This window comes from Bufo gargarizans, unplaced genomic scaffold (genome assembly GCF_014858855.1).
Source record: "Bufo gargarizans isolate SCDJY-AF-19 unplaced genomic scaffold, ASM1485885v1 original_scaffold_820_pilon, whole genome shotgun sequence".
NCBI classification, from domain to species: domain Eukaryota; kingdom Metazoa; phylum Chordata; class Amphibia; order Anura; family Bufonidae; genus Bufo; species Bufo gargarizans.
In genome coordinates, this window is record NW_025334710.1 from 53,827 (window position 1) to 74,101 (window position 20,275).

General features: G+C 46.0%; 1 protein-coding gene across 4 annotated transcripts in view; it reads right to left on the bottom strand.

The window, feature by feature from the left end:
* Positions 1-1,562: 1,562 nt before the first annotated feature.
* LOC122924117 (phospholipase A2 inhibitor NAI-like) overlaps positions 1,563-20,275 on the bottom strand; it is an 87,348-nt gene continuing 68,635 nt past the window's right edge. The window contains exons 3-4 of one of the 4 annotated variants that reach the window (XM_044275046.1): positions 3,516-3,656; positions 1,563-2,120 (exon numbers count right to left, since the gene is read on the bottom strand). In XM_044275046.1, the coding sequence (XP_044130981.1) occupies positions 1,927-2,120; positions 3,516-3,656 (335 nt within the window). In that variant the 3' untranslated portion in view covers positions 1,563-1,926. Of the gene's footprint in view, positions 2,121-3,515; positions 3,657-8,260; positions 8,425-20,275 lie in introns of all 4 variants that reach the window. The other 3 variants (XM_044275045.1, XM_044275044.1, XM_044275047.1) reach the window with 3 other exon arrangements.

Genomic DNA, 20,275 nt, shown 5'->3' on the forward strand with positions numbered 1-20,275 from the left:
CCGTAGCTTCTCCTCCTCAGCTGTTTCTTGTCTGCCACTCCCAACCTCCTTATATTCTCCTCTCACACTTCTCTAGTTGCCAGTTATAGAGCTTCCTGCCTGGACTTCTATACTGACCCACTGGAGCTGTGAATCCTGGTTACCCTCCGGATCCCTGTTGGGCTTTTTGTTGTCTCCTGTTGTCGCCCACCTGGGATTATATGTTGAGTCTGTATTGTCTGTCCTCCCCTTGGTGTTTTCCTTTAGAGCTAGTGGTGCGGACTAGTGTTCCCACCGCCCTGTTCACTATCTAGGGCTCATCTTAGGGAAAGCCAGGGTTTTAGGCACGTGATCGGCGTACGGGTGAGGAACCCGTCTAGGGACATCAGGGCAGCCAGGTGCCAGCCGCAAGGTGAGTCAGGGGTCACCACCTTCCCTCTCACTTGGGCAGGGCCTTCCTCTTTCCCTCCCTCTGTGTCACGTATGTGATAGTCACGCCGATCGTGATACCCTGCCAGCAGAGTCATCAAACAGCATAAGAGACTGCTGCATGACTTGAGGCTCAGACAGGTTCCCAGATATGCACGGGGGTGATGTGACAGACTGATGGGCTTGGTTTTCAGGCGCCACCTGTGCGCTTTCTGCAGAAGACTGGGTGGGAGATAATGTGAATGTGCTGGATCCACTGTCGGCCACCCAATTGACTAGCGCCTGTACTTGATCAGGCCTTACCATCCTTAGAACGGCATTGGGCCCCACCAAATATCGCTGTAGATTCTGGCGACTACTGGGACCTGAGGCAGTAGGTTCAGTAGGACGTGTAGCTGTGGCAGAAGGGCCACGTCCTCTCCCTGCACCAGAGGCTCCACCAACACCACCACCATGACCGTGTCCCTTATTAGATGTTTGCCTCATAGTTAGCGTTTACAAAGCAAAGTAAAAAGTGGTTAAGTCTGTTAAAAATAATTAACTGCCAATAAAAACCCTGATGGTAGAGTATTGCACTCTATTTTTATTTTTAAAACTCTATATGACAGCAGTATTTGTGGCATAAATTTCACAGTAACTTATGCACGTCTTATCCCAGATGTGCAGTATATCAGAGGGTTTTTTCACCCCAGTAACCAAAACGATGTATTTCTGGACTTGCAGAGATGCAGATAGCCTGTGCTGGTGCACTATCGTTGCATAAAATGGCTGCCGATTATGTATTGATATTGACAAACTGAAGTAAAAAAAAGTTTGTTTTCAGCAGTAGTTGGCTCGGGTACAGGCTTAAAAAAATTGTGCACTGCACCCACAGAACACATTTGTTGTAGATCGCTGAGTACATAAACCAGTTCTTGATAAGATCGCTCCCTGATCTCTCCCTCTTAGCAGCTGCATCCTATCCCTACACTGATCAGAGCAGAGTGACGGGCGGCGCTACGTGACTCCAGCTTAAATAGAGCCTGGGTCACATGCTGCAGTTGGCCAATCACAGCCATGCTAATAGTAGGCATGGCTGTGATGGCCTTTTGTGGCAAGTAATATGACGCTTGTTGATTGGCTGCTTTGCAGCCTTTCAAAAAGCTCCAAGAAAGCGCCGAACACCGAACTTCTACGTAAATGTTCGGGTCCGGGTGCCAAAAAACCTAACGTTCGGTATGAACCCGAACTTTACAGTTCGGGTTCGCTCAACTCTACTCATTACATTTACTTAATTATTGCTGAGGAAATCTTTGTTTGTAACTTATTAGTTTATTCAAAAACATTATTGAAATATCAATGGATTTGGTTTGTAAAACTAAAGTAAACTTACAACAAAATGAAGCACAGTAGATGCAGAAGACAATTTTTCAATTACTTGTGCACATTGATATTTTCTAGCCAAGGTTTAAAATATTTTATGCTGAACACATTTTTTGCTTCCATTGTCTTCATTCATCCAAAGATCCTTAACCTCTGTTAGAAGAACAGTTTCAGCAGTAGAAGACACACAATGGCCGGAGCCAGGACGATGTTATGGACACTAAGGCCACCGCTGGTGCAGGTATAGTTAACATAACGTATCATTTCGTTAATGCTTGCGGACTCGCTGCCGATGTCACAGATGGACTTTGTTGCGCACCCTCGAAAGGCTGTTGAAGCTGACACTGATCCTGAAAAAGACACAATTTCATTTAACACAACATTAAAGCTGGGTTCACCTCATGTTTTATGCCTGTGTTTGACGTATACGTTAGGAAAAAAAAGCATACAAAAATGCACCACACCACGTTCTTGTATCTGGAAGAAAAAAAATTTTTTTTTTTTTTTTTTTACAATGGAACTCTATAGTGAACAGATGTCATGGCATCAGTGTGAATCACCTGTTTAACGTATAAGTTTTTTTGTATAAGTAAGGCTACTTTCACACTAGCGGCACGGACCTCCGGCAGGCAGTTCCGTCGGGTGAACAGCCTGTAGGATCCGTCCTGCCGCTAGTGAACGTGTGCTCCCGGACTGCGACTCCGTCGCTATTGACTATAATGGGGGCGGGGGCGGAGTTCCGGTGGAGGCACGGCAGTGCATGGCGAGAGGCTGCCAGAATAAAACTACGACATTTATTCCGGCAGCCTCTCGCCGTGCGCTGCCGTGCCTCCGCCCCGCCCCCATTATAGTCAATGGGGACGGAGCTGCAGTCCCGGGGCACACGTTCACTAACGTCAGCACGGATTCGACAGGCTATTCACCCGACGGAACAGCCTGCCGGAGGTCCGTGCCGCTAGTGGGAAAGTAGCCTTAAATGGATGGCAAAAACATGAAGCCAGCCTTAGCCGTGTTCCACGGCCGAGAGCGGTCCGTGGTAACCCGGCCGGGATTCCTGCTGAGAGCAGGAGCGCACGGCTTCATTGGTTGCGATCACGCCGTGTGCTTCATGCCGCCGCTGCACTACAGTAATACACTGGTATAGATCATACCAGTGTATTACTGTAGTGCAGCGGCGGCATGAAGCACACGGCGTCATAGCAACCAATGCATGAGGCCTTAACCTGAGCATTGTTTTTTTATATTGTTTTCTCATTTTTCTATGAAACTATTATCATAAACAAGGTTTATTTAGGATATTTTTTTTTTATCAGTCTTCAAGCTTTTTTTATTACCCACAGCAAAGACCTAGATAATTTGGCAGGAAAATCATTTTTTCCCTACTACCGTTAGCCCTCAAAGCCAATATGTAGCATGAAAGAGGCTCAAACAAATGTCTCCTTCCTTATCTTTGCCTTAGGCCTCATGCACATGACCGCAATTTGCAGAACGGAACGGGCGGTCTTTAATATAACTGCCTATTCTTGTCCGCAAAATGCGGACAAGAATAGGACAGGATATATTTTTTTTGCTGGGCCACGGACTGGAGAAACGGATGTGGACAGCACACGGAGTGCTGTCCACATCTTTTGCAGGCCCCATTGTAGTGAATGGGTCCGCATCTGAGCAACCAAAACAACGGCCGTGTGCATGAGGCCTTATCCCGAGACGTGTGATGCCAGACGAAAAAGAAGCAATTTTTGTACCTGACACTTTAGTTGTCTGGAAAAGACACCTATTCTCATCCCCAGTGCATTGTACTGTATCATTGGTGTAACAGGAGGTAGAGTCAGCGGAGATGCAGGATCGGCAGACCAGTCCATTGGGGTTAGAACTTATTGTTTGATCTAGAATCAAACAGGTGAAAGAGAGAAATATAAAGAACATTGGTTTCCTTAAGGCCTCTTTCACACGGGCGTCATGTTTTTGGGCCGGATAAGATGTGGGTGCGTTGCGGGAAAATGCAAAATTTTTCCTGCGAGTGCAAAATATTGTAATGCGTTATGCAGGTGCGTGAGAAAAATCTGCATGTTTGGTACCCAAACCCGAACCCGGACTTCTTCACTAAAGTTTGGGTTTGGGTTAGGTGTTGTGTAGATCTCTTATTATTTTCCCTTATAACATGGTTATAAGGGAAAATAATAACATTCTTATTACAGAATGCATAGTTCAATAGGGCTGGAGGGGTTAAAAATAAAAAAAATAACTCACCTTAATCCACTTGCTAGCGCAGCCCGACTTCTCTTCTGTCTTCTTCTTTGAGGAATTGGACTTTTGACGATGTCACTGCGCTCATCACATGGTCCATCACATGATCCATCACCATGGTGATAGATAATGTGACGGACCATGTGATGACCGCAGTGACGTCACCACAGGTCCTTTTCCTGTGCACAGCTAAGAAGAAAACAGAAGAGAAGCCTGGCTGCGCGAGCAAATGGATTAAGGAGAGTTAAATTATTATTTTATTTTTTTAACCCCTCCAGCCCTATTGTACTATGCATTCTGTATTAAGAATGCTATTATTTTCCCTTATAAACATGTTATAAGGGAAAATAATAAAGATCGGGTCCCAATCCCCATCATCTCCTAGCAACCGTGCGTAATAAATAAATTGCTTGCGGATGCTTGCGATTTTCACGCAGCCTCTTTCACTTCTATGGGGCCTGCGTTGCGTGGAAAACGCACAAAGAGGAGCATGCTGCGATTTTCACGCAACGCACAAGTGATGCGTGAAAATCACCGCTCATGTGCACAGCCCCATAGAAATGAATGGGTCCGGATTCAGTGCGGGTGCAATGTGTTCACTTCACGAATTGCACCCGCGCGGAAATCTCGCCCGTGTGAAAGGGGCCTAACATTTACATGACAATGTTTTTCCAAGTATGAACCACAGGTATTACTAGAAGAACCACATAGGAACCTCCATATTTCCCATCAGGACACAGGGAAAGTGCTCATTCTTCACATGTATTAAGAAATTATTAAGCAAGAGTGTAAGAGCAAGTTCCTGAACTCTGTGTAAACGCTGCATGTGGTTCAACCCATTATCCTGCAATGATCTCATGGAAGACAAATACTGTACCCACCATGAAGCAAAACAGATGTTCCTTATCATAGGAAAAATGTAAAAATCTTTCCTGACTTCAAACATGGCAATAAGAATAAACCTCTGGACCAACATCCCAGCTCTAGTCATTTAGTACAAAATCTTTACAACTAAGGGGTGTACATAGGTATCAAGTCACATGTCCAAGCTCTTACCACCTCCTGCCACCTCCAAATCCTTCCTTAACCTTGAGTCAACCAAAATGCTAGTGCATATATCAGCAACCCCCGCACTCTAGGTGTTCTGAAACGACAACACCCAAAGTGGTCTATTCACTTCTATGGGAGTTAGAACAGCCGAGCATGTTTGCATACTGGAAGTTGTAGTTTCACAGCAGCTGGACCGTGTGTTGGTGCATACTCTCATCATCTCCTGCCTGGACTTCTGCAACATCCTCCTCTGTGGCCTCCCAGCTAATGGTCTTTCACCCTTCTAATCAATCTCCAATTCTGCTGCCAATTCATCTCTCCCCTTGTTTCTCCTCTGTCTCTCCCCTCTTCCAATCCCCTCACTAGCTCCCAAATTCCCAGTGATTTCAGTTCAGAACGCTAACAACAACATATAAGGCCATCCACAATCTGCCCCATCCTTACATCTCTGACCTACTCTTCCGATAAATCTCCACACATAATCTTCGATCCTCAGATGGCTTCTTTCTTTGTTCTCCTCTTGTCTGTTCCTTGTACAATCATCTACAAGATTTCTTACATATCTCCCATACTCTGGAACCCACTACCCCAGCAGATCAGACTCTCCCCTACCTTTCAAACCTTCAAAAGCAACTTGAGATCCCAACTTTTCAGAAATTCCTACAAATTACAATAACCCTTCAGCCACTAAACAGCCACCTGAGCAGCATCTGCCCTCAGACACTGTCTTTTTTTTGGTATTCCCTTGTAGATTTTAAGTCCTGACAGGCCGGGCTCTCTCCTCCTCTGTACCATTCTGTTGATACTGTAAGTTCACGCTTACTGTGCTTGTTTTGTTTTATATGTATGTATGTTATACCCTTTTTTAGATTTTTTTAGAAAGTCAAGCTTTTGTTCATTTCTCTCTTAGCAAAAGTTGAACAGGGACTTAATTAATATGGTGCTCATCCTGAACACTGTATTTCTCAAATCTACACCAGACAAGTGGGACAATTATATTGATGAATCTCCCAGATACAACTTTAGGTCTACTTGCTTCCTTTCAGTACTTGATAAAACTGAAAGCCTGCAGCCACCACGAAGGGAGCTTGTTGTGTATAATGTATAATATATATATATATATATATATATGTATTATAAAATGATCAAATTTTACTGTGCCAATAGTTCTACAGTACGTGCTAGTCTTTGTTTTTTTCCGCAGTCGTATTGCTGGGGTGTTGTCTTGACATGTGGCAGCCAGTCACTTGGCATATCATAGTGATGATGTCATTTAGAAGGACACATCAACACTGCCATCTGTTATTGCATGATCAGTGAAGTGGCATAAACATTGGTGGGAAACCGAGCAATCTTTGGCATGGAAACAAGTGGTTTAAAAGGTAAGATATTAGGGGGAATATTCTGACCAAAAAGTAGAAGATGCGGGTGTGGGTATAAATGTCAGGTTAGGCCTGTTCTACACTTGCGTTGTGGTTTTCCATTTTTGAGATCCAGCAAATATAACTGGATCTGACCAAAGCGGATGTGTTAAATGGCACAGATCTATTTAATTCAGATTCTTAGATCCTCTGCCGGACTCAAAACTGGAATTAACAGCACAAATGTGAAACAGGCTAGGGATGAGCGAATCAACTTTGGATGCAAAATTGCGGGACGGATGCGGACCCATTTTGCAGACGTGTGAATGGACCCTTATAATGTACGGAGCTGGAAAAAAGTAAGCAAGACTCAGAACCTTGTATATACTGTATAAAGTATTATATTCTTTATTGCAGCATATATAAATAATTAGGTAAACATAAATCGTATAAAATGGGGACAAAACATCTAGAAATGGAGAAATGTCCACAAACGCTGTACTGAATATGAATCCCAAAGTACCCACATAGCTCCTACAAAAGTTGGAAATACATGTACATAAGGCACATGACAGTGAGCCCCCCGTGGCCGTATTGTGGCCCGCATAAGGCGGGTCCGCAATACACGGGACACCGGCTGTGTGCACTCACTTGAATGGGTCCGCAAATCCAGAGATGCGGTGCGGAAGGAATGGAACCACGGAAAGGAAGCACTACGGACTGATTCCTTGGTGTTCCGTTCCGTGCTTCTGTTCCGCAAAAAGATAGAACTTGTTCTATTTTTTTGCAGAACGTACGGATCGCAGATCCATTGAAGTTGAATGGGTCTGGATCCGTCCTGGCCGCCGCACAAACTTTGCTTGTGCATTGTGGACTGCATGCACGGAACGGAACGAATACGTTTGTGTGCAAGAGGCCTAACATAAAGGTAGGTAAGCCTGAACCAATCCAAATAATAATATCAGATCTACATAGCAAACCTAATGCTACAGAGGGGATGAAGTAACATACCCACTCAAAGGGTTAACCATCCCAAAGCCAATTTAGGACCAGGAGAAACATAAGGAAAAAGAAAAAAACAAACAGACGAGGTCAGGACGACATGTTTGTGGGAGCGTAGTTGAAAGGAGCATGACCTTCCATGGCCGTCAGATTTACGATAGTTTGGCGACAATTACAATACAAATCTACCTCGGCCAATAGCTCACGTACAGCAGATTTGTTATTCTGGTGCACAAACTGCCAGAAGATGGAACAGTTTTATTAAGAGGCCCATCTTGGGGCACTTTCACACTTGCGTTGTTTGATTCCGTCAGGCGGTTCCGTTGCCTGAACTGCCTGACTGATCAGGCAAACTATATGCAAACGCAAGTCATTTTTTTCTGACTGTTTAGGCATTTTTCAGACTTATCAGGATCCTGATCAGTCAGAAAATGCATTGCAATACCGGATTCGTTTTTCTGGTATTTATTTTCTTCACATTTTTAAAGGTTTGCGCATGCAGGAATACCGGATCCGGCAATGCGGCAATTTGAATGCCGGATCCGGCACTAATACATTCCTAAGGAACAAAATGCTGGATCCGGCATTCAGGCAAGTGTTCAGTTTTTTTTGGCCGGAAATAAAACCGCAGCATGAAAAAGTCCTGAAAAGTCAAAAAGACTGAACTGAAGACATCCTGAATGGATTGCTGTCCATTAAGAATGCATTAGGATAAAACAGATCCATTTTTTTCCGGTATTGAGCCCTTCACAATAAATTCCCCCTCAGTGGTATTATTTTTTATACTTTAACGCAATATTGGCAAAGAGAAGCAGAAAGAGACGACTTACATGTGGGAAGATCAGGAGTGCAGTAGTCAGTTTTGCATGAAGTGCTAAGTTTTCGCATGAAGTGCTAACCCTCATTTGTCCATGTTGTAGGGTCACAGTGCCCTTTAAGCCACAATTTGATGAAAGTGCGCATGATCTGGTCAAAGATGTAGACTCCACTCCAGCTAAAAATAAACAAAGCAAACATTTTCTTTCTTACTGAAATAGGAAAGTATATACACTGCTCAAAAAAATAAAGGGAACACAAAAATAACACATCCTAGATCTGAATTAATTAAATATTCTTCTGAAATACTTTGTTCTTTACATAGTTGAATGTGCTGACAACAAAATCACACAAAAATAAAAAAATGGAAATCAAATTTTTCAACCCATGGAGGTCTGGATTTGGAGTCACACTCAAAATTAAAGTGGAAAAACACACTACAGGCTGATCCAACTTTCATGTAATGTCCTTAAAACAAGTCAAAATGAGGCTCAGTAGTGTGTGTGGCCTCCACGTTCCTGTATGACCTCCCTACAACGCCTGTGCATGCTCCTGATGAGGTGGCGGACGGTCTCCTGAGGGATCTCCTCCCAGACCTGGACTAAAGCATCTGCCAACTCCTGGACAGTCTGTGGTCTGTGGTGCAGACATGATGTCCCAGATGTGCTCAATTGGATTCAGGTCTGGGGAACGGGCGGGCCAGTCCATAGCATCAATGCTGACACACTCCAGCCACATGAGGTCTAGCATTGTCTTGCATTAGGAGGAACCCAGGGCCAACCGCACCAGCATATGGTCTCACAAGGGGTCTGAGGATCTCATTTCGGCACCTAATGGCAGTCAGGCTACCTCTGGCGAGCACATGGAGGGCTGTGCGGCCCTCCAAAGAAATGCCACCCCACACCATTACTGACCCAATGCCAAATCGGTCATGCTGGAGGATGTTGCAGGCAGCAGAACGTTCTCCATGGCGTCTCAAGACTCTGTCACGTCTGTCACATGTGCTCAGTGTGAACCTACTTTCATCTGTGAAGAGCACAGAGTGCCAGTGGCGAATTTGCCAATCTTGGTGTTCTCTGGCAAATGCCAAACGTCCTGCACGGTGTTGGGCTGTAAGCACAACCCCCACCTGTGGACGTCGGGCCCTCATATCACCCTCATGGAGTCTGTTTCTGCTCTGTTTGAGCAGACACATGCACATTTGTGGCCTGCTGGAGGTCATTTTGCAGGGCTCTGGCAGTGCTCCTCCTGTTCCTCCTTGCACAAAGGCAGAGGTAGCGGTCCTGCTGTTGGGTTGTTGCCCTCCTACGGACTCCTCCACGTCTCCTGATGTACTGGCCTGTCTTCTGGCAGCGCCTCCATGCTCTGGACACTACGCTGACAGACACAGCAAACCTTCTTGCCACAGCTTGCATTGATGTGCCAGCCTGGATAACCTGCACTACCTGAGCCACTTGTGTGGGTTGTAGACTCAGTCTCATGCTACCACTAGAGTGAAAGCACCGCCAGCATTCAAAAGTGACCAAAACATCAGCCAGGAAGCATAGGAACTGAGAAGTGGTCTGTGGTCACCACCTGCAGAACCACTCCTTTATTTGGGGTGTCTTGCTAATTGCCTATAATTTCCACCTGTTGTCTATCCCATTTGCACAACAGCATGTGAAATTGATTGTCACTCAGTGTTGCTTCCTAAGTGGACAGTTTGATTTCACAGAAGTGTGATTGACTTGGAGTTACATTGTGTTGTTTAAGTGTTCCCTTTATTTTTTTGAGCAGTGTAAAAGTTTGGACACACCTTCTCATTCAAAGAGTTTTCTTTATTTTCATGACTATGAAAATTATAGATTCACACTGAAGGCATCAAAACTATGAATTAGCACATGTAGAATTATATACATAACATAAGAGTGTGAAACAACTGAAAATATGTCATATTCTAGGTTCTTCAAAGTAGCCACCTTTTGCTTTGATTACTGCTTTGCACACTCTTGGCATTCTCTTGATGAGCTTCAAGAGGTAGTCCCCTGAAATGGTTTTCACTTCACAGGTGTGCCCTGTCAGGTTTAATAAGTGGGATTTCTTGCCTTATAAATGGGGTTGGGGCCATCAGTTGCGTTGAGGAGAAGTCAGGTGGATACACTGCTGATAGTCCTACTGAATAGACTGTTAGAATTGGTATTATGGCAAGAAAAAAGCAGCTAAGTAAAGAAAAACGAGTGGCCATCATTACTTTAAGAAATAAAGGTCAGTCAGTCCGAAAAATTGGGAAAACTTTGAAAGTAAGAGCTATTTGACCATGAAGGAGAGTGATGTGGTGCTGCGCCAGATGACCTGGCCTCCACAGTCACCGGACCTGAACCCAATCGAGATGGTTTGGGGTGAGCTGGACCGCAGAGTGACGGCAAAAGGGCCAACAAGTGCTAAGCATCTCTGGGAACTCCTTCAAGACTGTTGGAAGACCATTTCAGGGGACTACTTCCTGAAGCTCATCAAGAGAATGCCAAGAATGTGCAAAGCAGTAATCAAAGCAAAAGGTGGCTACTTTGAAGGTGGCTACTTTTGAACCTAGAATATGACATATTTTCAGTTGTTTCACACTCTTATGTTATGTATATAATTCCACATGTGTTAATTCATAGTTTTGATGCCTTCAGTGTGAATCTACAATATTCATAGTCATGAAAATAAAGAAAACTCTTTGAATGAGAAGGTGTGTCCAAACTTTTGGTCTGTACTGTATATACCAGTAAATAGTATGTATAATCAATATATCCTGCACTTCCATATTCTCTGTGATCCAAACATATGGAGGAGCGCAGATTGTGAACACTGGTCACTTGTTATGCACAAATGTCTATTCTTACAACAGGTCACATTCCTTCATAATTTATTTAAGAACAAGAGCTCATTTAACCCTTACACATACAGAGTTGCTGTCAGGTATGTGGTTTGTGCCTGCTGCTGTCTCAGAATGCATTAGGATAATCCTGATCAGGATTCTTCCGGCATAGAGCCCCGACGACGGAACTCTATGCCGGAACAAAACAACGCAAGTGTGAAAGAGCCCTAAGTTTCCTTTTTTCATTTATGTATCTGAAGAATGCCTTATCGCCTTTTTTCACTGATTGAGCTAATTTCTCTTCTGCCTGTGCTTTAGGGCTCTTTCACACTTGCGTTCTTTTCTTCCGGCATAGAGTTCCGTCGTCGGGGCTCTATGTCGGAAGAATCCTGATCAGGATTATCCCCATGCATTCTGAATGGAAAGAAATCCGTTCAGGATGCATCAGGATGTCTTCAGTTCAGGAACGGAACGTTTTTTTTAGCTGGAGAAAATACCGCAGCATGCTGCGCTTTTTGCTCCGGTCAAAAATCCTGAACACTTGCCGCAAGGCCGGATCCGGAATTAATGCCCATTGAAAAGCATTAATCCGGATCCGGCCTTAAGCTAAACGTTGTTTCGGCGCATTACCGGATCCGACGTTTACCTTTTTCTGAATCGTTACCATGGCTCCCAGGACACTAAAGTCCAGTTTGCCATGGTAAAGTGTAGTGGGGAGCGGGGGGGCAGTATACTTACCGTCGGTGCGGCTCCCGGGGCGCTTCAGAGTGACGTCAGGGCGCCCCACATGGATGAGGTGATCGCATGGATCACGTCATCCATGCGCATGGGGCGCTCTGATGTCTTTCTGGAGCGCCCCGGGAGCCGCACGGACTGTAAGTATACTGCTCCCCCGCTCCCCACTACTACTATGGCAACCAGGACTTTAATAGCGTCCTGGGTCCCATAGTAACACTGAACGCATTTTGAAGACGGATCCGTCTTCAAATGCTTTCAGTTCACTTGCGTTGTTACAGATCCGGCGGGCACCTCCGGCAAATGGAGTACACGACGGATCCGGACAACGCAAGTGTGAAAGAGCCCTTAGAAGCTCTAATAACTTGTTTGGCCTCTCTCTGCCTAATCTTATAAATTTGCCTGTCATCCTCGTTTTATTTTTATAATTACTAAATGCTATCTTTTTGTTTTTAATGATTTTGGCCACTTCTGCTGAGTACCACAGTGGTCTCTTCCTTTTTTTGCTTTTACTGACAAGCCTAATGCAATTATCTGTTGCCTTCAATAGTGCCACTTTTAAGTAGTCCCATTTCTCCTGGACTCCACTGAAACTGTTAGGGACTTGTATACCACTATTCTAATTTTAGAATAGTCAGTTTTTCTAAAATCTAAAACTTTTGTTTTTGTGTGGTGTGACTCAGTCACTGTAAACCACACTGACTGGTGATCACTAGATCCCAAGCTTTCCCCTACAGTAATATCAGATACCAAATTCCAATTTGTGAATACTAAATCTAAAATGGCCTCCTTCCGGGTTGGCTCCTCAACTACTTGCTGTAGAGATAATCCCAGTAGGGAATTTAGAATATCTGTACTCCTGGCAGAACTAGCTATTTTGGCTTTCCAGTTTACATCAGGAAGATTAAAGTCTCCCATAATGACATAATGATAACTTCCCCTTTCAATGTCATTTTAGCTATTTCCTCAACTAGTAAATCATCTAATTCTTTGACTTGGCTAGGTGGTCTATATATCACACCTACACGAGTTACCTTATGATTATCAAACTGCAAGGTAACCCATACTGACTCTAAATTGGTCTTGCTAACTTGTATTAAATTAGATTTTATGCTACCTTTCACATACAGGGCCACCCCTCCCCTTTTTTGCCTTCTCTGTCTTTCCTATATAGAGAGAACCCTGGTATTGTTGTATCCCAGCCATTACTCCCATTGAACCATGTCTCAGTAACAGCCACTAAATCTATATTCTCAGATGCCATTATGGACTCAAGTTCATTGATCTTATTCCCTAAACTGCGAGCATTTGTAGACAAGACTCTGAGCTTGTAATTTCTTAACCTATGTGCTATTTGCATCTTCTGGCATTGTTCCCGGGGGCAGTCGGACTGCTGGATTATCACTCTTTTGCACCCCTTTCCTAGTTTAAATGCTCCTTAGCAAATACTTTGAACTGTTCACTGAGGACATTCATTCCCTTGAGAGAAAGATGCAAACCAACTTTCTTGTACAGTTCTTTTTCATTCCAACAAGAGCTAACATGAGACAAAAAGCAAAACCCTTGGTTCAGACACCATTCACCAAGCCATACATTGAATTCCTTAATGTGAATCTTCCTGTCATGCTGAAGGTTCTGCACAGGCAAAACTGCAGAGAATGAAACAGTTGATGCAATCTCCCGTATATCATATAATTTCCCAGTGTGTGAAAAGCTTCCTTCACCTTTGAAACCTCATTGCAAGCCAGATCGTTTGTCCCAAGATGGACAATAACATCCACCTCCCTTTCTTGCTTTGCTTGCCTAACAATATTAAGGATACGTCATCTATCCCTGCTAGCGGTAGCACCAGGAAGACATCTCACAACACCATTTTCCTCAAACTTCACACCTCTTATGATAGAATCACCCACCAACAGCTGCTTACTATCAGTCCTCACCTTCTCCTTTTTGTCTTTGGCTGCAGTCTTGCGTACCTTAGGCATGGGAGATGATTGTTCCTCACCCACTTTGCCTGAGCCATCATCCATGTTGCTCTTGCACTCTGAAAGTGCTGCAAATGAATTATGGACAGCCACAGACTGTGAGACATGTCTTCTATCAACAACTCCCAGTCTACCAGAACATATTATGTATTGCCGCGTCCATAACAACCTTCTCTAAAAAAATACCACATGATCTAACCCGGCCCTCAGATGAACATCGTAAAAAAAACAAAAAAAAAAACGGTGTCAAAAAGCCATTTTTTGTCACCTTAAATCACAAAAAGTGTAATAGCAAGCGATCAAAAAGTCATATGCTCCCTAAAATAGTGCTAATCAAACCGTCATCTCATCCCGCAAAAATTAGACCCTACCAAAGAGAATTGCCCAAAAAAATATATGGCTATCAGACTATGAGGACACTAAGACCTCTTTCACACGCATTGCACCCGCAATGAATCTGGACCCATTCACTCCAGTGGGGCTGTGCACATGAGCGGTGATTTTCACAAATCACTTGTGCGTTGCGTGAAAATCGCAGCATGCTCTATATTGTGCGTTTTTCACGCAACGCAAGCCCCATAGAAGTGAATGGGACCGCATGAAAATTGCAAGCATCCTTTCATGCATGGTTGCTAAGTGATGGACCATGTGATGAACGCAGTGATGTCACCAAAGGTCCTTTTCCTCCCAGGTCCTCAAAGAAGACGAAAGAAGACGAGAAGGACTGCATGAACAAGTGGATGATGTGAGTTAAAAAAAAGATTCCATCCCTAATTTACTTAGCATTCTCTATTAAGAATGCTATTATTTTCCCTTATAACCATGTTATAAGGCAGGCATGCTCAACCTGCGGCCCTCCAGCTGTTGCAAAACTACAGCTCCCACAATGCCCTGCTGTAGGCTGTTCAGTAGAGTTGAGCGAACACCTGGATGTTCGGGTTTGAGATGTTCGGCCGAACTTCCCGGAAATGTTCGGGTACGGGATCCCAACCCAATCCGAACTTCGTCCCGAACCCGAACCCCATTGAAGTCAATGGGGACCCGAACTTTTCGAAACTAAAAAGGCTGTAAAACAGCCCAGGAAAGGGCTAGAGGGCTTCAAAAGGCAGCAACATGTAGGTAAATCCCTGCAAACAAATGTGGAAAGGGAAATGAATTAAAATAAAAATTAAATAAATAAAAATTAACCAAAATCAATTGGAGAGAGGTCCCATAGCAGAGAATCTGGCTTCACGTCACCCACCACTGGAACAGTCCATTCTTAGATATTTAGGCCCCGGCATCCAGGCAGAGGAGAGAGGTCCCGTAACAGAGAATCTGGCTTCATGTCAGCAGAGAATCAGTCTCTATGTCATAGCAGAGAATGAGGCTTCACGTCAGCCACCGCTGCAACAGTCCATTGTCATAAATTTAGGCCCAGCACCCAGGCAGAGGAGAGAGGTCCCGTAACAGCCAATCTGGCTTCATATCAGCAGAGAATCAGTCTTCATGTCATAGTAGAGAATCAGGCTTCACGTCACCCACCACTGTAACAGTCCATTTTCATAAATTTAGGCCCAGCACCCAGGCAGAGGAGAGAGGTCCCGTAACAGACAATCTGGCTTCATGTCAGTAGAGAATCAGTCTTCATATCATAGCAGAGAATCAGGCTTCACGTCAGCCACGAATGCAACAGTCCATTGTCAGATATTTAGGCCCAGCACCCAGGCAGAGGAGAAAGGTCCCGTAACAGACAATCAGGCTTCACGTAAGCCACCAGTGCAACAGTCCATTGGCATATATTTAGGCCCAGCACCCAGGCAGAGGAGAGAGGTCCCGTAACAGAGAATCTGGCTTCATGTCAGCAGAGAATCAGTCTGCATGTCATAGCAGAGAATCAGGCTTCACGTCAGCCACCACTGCAACAGTCCATTTTCATAAATTTAGGCCAAGCACCCAGGCAGAGGAGAGAGGTCCCGTAACAGACAATCTGGCTTCATGTCAGCAGAGAATCAGTCTTCATATCATAGCAGAGAATCAGGCTTCACGTCACCCACCACTGTAAGAGTCCATTTTCATAAATTTAGGCCCAGCACCCAGGCAGAGGAGAGAGGTCCCGTAACAGAGAATCTGGCTTCATGTCAGCAGAGAATTAGTCTGCATGTCATAGCAGAGAATCAGGCTTCACGTCAGCCACCACTGTAAGAGTCCATTTTCATAAATTTAGGCCCAGCACCCAGGCAGAGGAGAGAGGTCCCGTAACAGAGAATCTGGCTTCATGTCAGCAGAGAATCAGTCTTCATGTCATAGCAGAGAATCAGGCTTCACGTCACCCACCACTGTAACAGTCCATTTTCATAAATTTAGGCCCAGCACCCAGGCAGAGGAGAGAGGTCCCGTAACAGACAATCTGGCTTCATGTCAGCAGAGAATCAGTCTTCATATCATAGCAGAGAATCTAGGCTTCACGTCACCCACCACTGTAAGAGTCCATTTTCATAAATTTAGGCCCAGCACCCAGGCAGAGGAGAGAGGTCCCGTAACAGACAATCTGGCTTCATGTCAGCAGAGAATCAGTCTTCATGTCATAGCAGAGAATCAGGCTTCACGTCAGTCACCACTGCAACAGTCCATTGTCATAAATTTAGGCCCAGCACCCAGGCAGAGGAGAGAGGTCCCGTAACAGACAATCTGGCTTCATGTCAGCAGAGAATCAGTCTTCATGTCATAGCAGAGAATCAGGCTTCACGTCACCCACCACTGCAACAGTCCATTTTCATAAAATTAGGCCCAGCACCCAGGCAGAGGAGAGAGGTCCCGTAACAGAGAATATGGCTTCATGTCAGCAGACAATCAGTCTGCATGTCATAGCAGAGAATCAGGCTTCACGTCAGCCACCACTGTAAGAGTCCATTGTCATAAATTTAGGCCCAGCACCCAGGCAGAGGAGAGAGGTCCCGAAACAGAGAATCTGGCTTCATGTCAGCAGAGAATCAGTCTGCATTTCATAGCAGAGAATCGGGCTTCACGTCAGCCACCACTGTAAGAGTCCATTTTCATAAATTTAGGCCCAGCACCCAGGCAGAGGAGAGAGGTCCCGTAACATACGATCTGGCTTCATGTCAGCAGAGAATTAGTCTGCATGTCATAGCAGAGAATCAGGCTTCACGTCAGCCACCACTGTAAGAGTCCATTTTCAAAAATTTAGGCCCAGCACCCAGGCAGAGGAGAGAGGTCCCGTAACAGAGAATCTGGCTTCATGTCAGCAGAGAATCAGTCTTCATGTCATAGCAGAGAATCAGGCTTCACGTCACCCACCACTGTAACAGTCCATTTTCATAAATTTAGGCCCAGCACCCAGGCAGAGGAGAGAGGTCCCGTAACAGACAATCTGGCTTCATGTCAGCAGAGAATCAGTCTTCATATCATAGCAGAGAATTAGGCTTCACGTCACCCACCACTGTAAGAGTCCATTTTCATAAATTTAGGCCCAGCACCCAGGCAGAGGAGAGAGGTCCCGTAACAGACAATCTGGCTTCATGTCAGCAGAGAATCAGTCTTTATGTCATAGCAGAGAATCAGGCTTCACGTCAGTCACCACTGCAACAGTCCATTGTCATAAATTTAGGCCCAGCACCCAGGCAGAGGAGAGAGGTCCCGTAACAGACAATCTGGCTTCATGTCAGCAGAGAATCAGTCTTCATGTCATAGCAGAGAATCAGGCTTCACGTCACCCACGACTGCAACAGTCCATTTTCATAAATTTAGGCCCAGCACCCAGGCAGAGGAGAGAGGTCCCGTAACAGAGAATATGGCTTCATGTCAGCAGACAATCAGTCTGCATGTCATAGCAGAGAATCAGGCTTCACGTCAGCCACCACTGTTAGAGTCCATTGTCATAAATTTAGGCCCAGCACCCAGGCAGAGGAGAGAGGTCCCGTAACAGAGAATCTGGCTTCATGTCAGCAGAGAATCAGTCTGCATTTCATAGCAGAGAATCAGGCTTCACGTCAGCCACCACTGTAAGAGTCCAATTTCATAAATTTAGGCCCAGCACCCAGGCAGAGGAGAGAGGTCCCGTAACATACAATCTGGCTTCATGTCAGCAGAGAATCAGTCTGCATGTCATAGCAGAGAATCAGGCTTCACGTCAGCCAACACTGCAACAGTCCATTGTCATAAATTTTGGCCAAGCACCCAGGCAGAGGAGAGAGGTCCCGTAACAGACAATCAGGCTTCACGTCAGCCACCAGTGCAACAGTCCATTGGCATATATTTAGGCTTAGCACCCAGGCAGAGGAGAGAGGTCCCGTAACAGCGAATCTGGCTTCATGTCAGCAGAGAATTAGTCTGCATGTCATAGCAGAGAATCAGGCTTCACGTCACCCTACATTGGAGCAGTCCATTGGCATATATTTTGGCCCCGGCACCCAGACAGAGGAGAGGTTCATTCAAATTTGGGTAGCCTCGCAATATAATGTTAAAATGAAAATAAAAATAGGATTGACCGAGAAAGTGCCCTGGAGTACAATAATATATGGTTAAGGGGAGGTAGTTAATGTCTAATCTAGACAAGGGACGGACAGGTCCTGTGGGATCCATGCCTGGTTCATTTTTATGAACGTCAGCTTGTCCACATTGGCTGTAGACAGGCGGCTGCGTTTGTCTGTAATGACACCCCCTGCCGTGCTGAATACACGTTCAGACAAAACGCTGGCCGCCGGGCAGGCCAGCACCTCCAAGGCATAAAAGGCTAGCTCTGGCCACGTGGACAATTTAGAGACCCAGTAGTTGAATGGGGCCGAACCATCAGTCAGTACGTGGAGGGGTGTGCACACGTACTGTTCCACCATGTTAGTGAAATGTTGCCTCCTGCTAACACGTTGCGTATCAGGTGGTGGTGCAGTTAGCTGTGGCGTGTTGACAAAACTTTTCCACATCTCTGCCATGCTAACCCTGCCCTCAGAGGAGCTGGCCGTGACACAGCTGCCTTGGCGACCTCTTGCTCCTCCTCTGCCTTGGCCTTGGGCTTCCACTTGTTCCCCTGTGACATTTGGGAATTCTCTCAGTAGCGCGTCTACCAACGTGCGCTTGTACTCGCGCATCTTCCTATCACGCTCCAGTGCAGGAAGTAAGGTGGGCACATTGTCTTTGTAGCGTGGATCCAGCAGGGTGGCAACCCAGTAGTCCGCACACGTTAAAATGTGGGCAACTCTGCTGTCGTTGCGCAGGCACTGCAGCATGTAGTCGCTCATGTGTGCCAGGCTGCCCAGGGGTAAGGACAAGCTGTCCTCTGTGGGAGGCGTATCGTCATCGTCCTGCCTTTCCCCCCAGCCACGCACCAGTGATGGACCCGAGCTGCGTTGGGTGCCACCCCGCTGTGACCATGCTTCATCCTCATCCTCCTCCACCTCCTCCTCATCCTCGTCCTCCTCGTCCTCCAGTAGTGGGCCCTGGCTGGCCACATTTGTACCTGGCCTCTGCTGTTGCCAAAAACCTCCCTCTGAGTCACTTCGAAGAGACTGGCCTGAAAGTGCTAAAAATGACCCCTCTTCCTCCTCCTCCTCCTCCTCCTCCTGGGCCACCTCCTCTTCCATCATCGCCCTAAGTGTTTTCTCAAGGAGACATAGAAGTGGTATTGTAACGCTGATAACGGCGTCATCGCCACTGGCCATGTTGGTGGAGTACTCGAAACAGCGCAACAGGGCACACAGGTCTCGCATGGAGGCCCAGTCATTGGTGGTGAAGTGGTGCTGTTCTGTAGTGCGACTGACCCGTGCGTGCTGCAGCTGAAACTCCACTATGGCCTGCTGCTGCTCGCACAGTCTGTCCAGCATGTGCAAGGTGGAGTTCCACCTGGTGGGCACGTCGCATATGAGGCGGTGAGCGGGAAGGCCGAAGTTACGCTGTAGCGCAGACAGGCGAGCAGCAGCAGGATGTGAACGCCGGAAGCGCGAACAGACGGCCCGCACTTTATGCAGCAGCTCTGACATGTCGGGGTAGTTGTGAATGAACTTCTGCACCACCAAATTCAGCACATGCGCCAAGCAAGGGATGTGCGTCAAACTGGCTAGTCCCAGAGCTGCAACGAGATTTCGCCCATTATCACACACCACCAGGCCGGGCTTGAGGCTCACCGGCAGCAACCACTCGTCGGTCTGTTGTTCTATACCCCTGCCACAACTCCTGTGCGGTGTGGGGCCTGTCCCCCAAACATATGAGTTTCAGAATGGCCTGCTGACGTTTACCCCGGGCTGTGCTGAAGTTGGTGGTGAAGGTGTGTGGCTGACTAGATGAGCAGGTGGAAGAAGAGGAGGAGGAAGTCGAGTAGGAGGAGGTGGCAACAGGAGGCAAAGAATGTTGCCCTGCGATCCTTGGCGGCGGAAGGACGTGCGCCAAACAGCTCTCCGCCTGGGGCCCAGCTGCCACTACATTTACCCAGTGTGCAGTTAGGGAGATATAGCGTCCCTGGCCGTGCTTACTGGTCCACG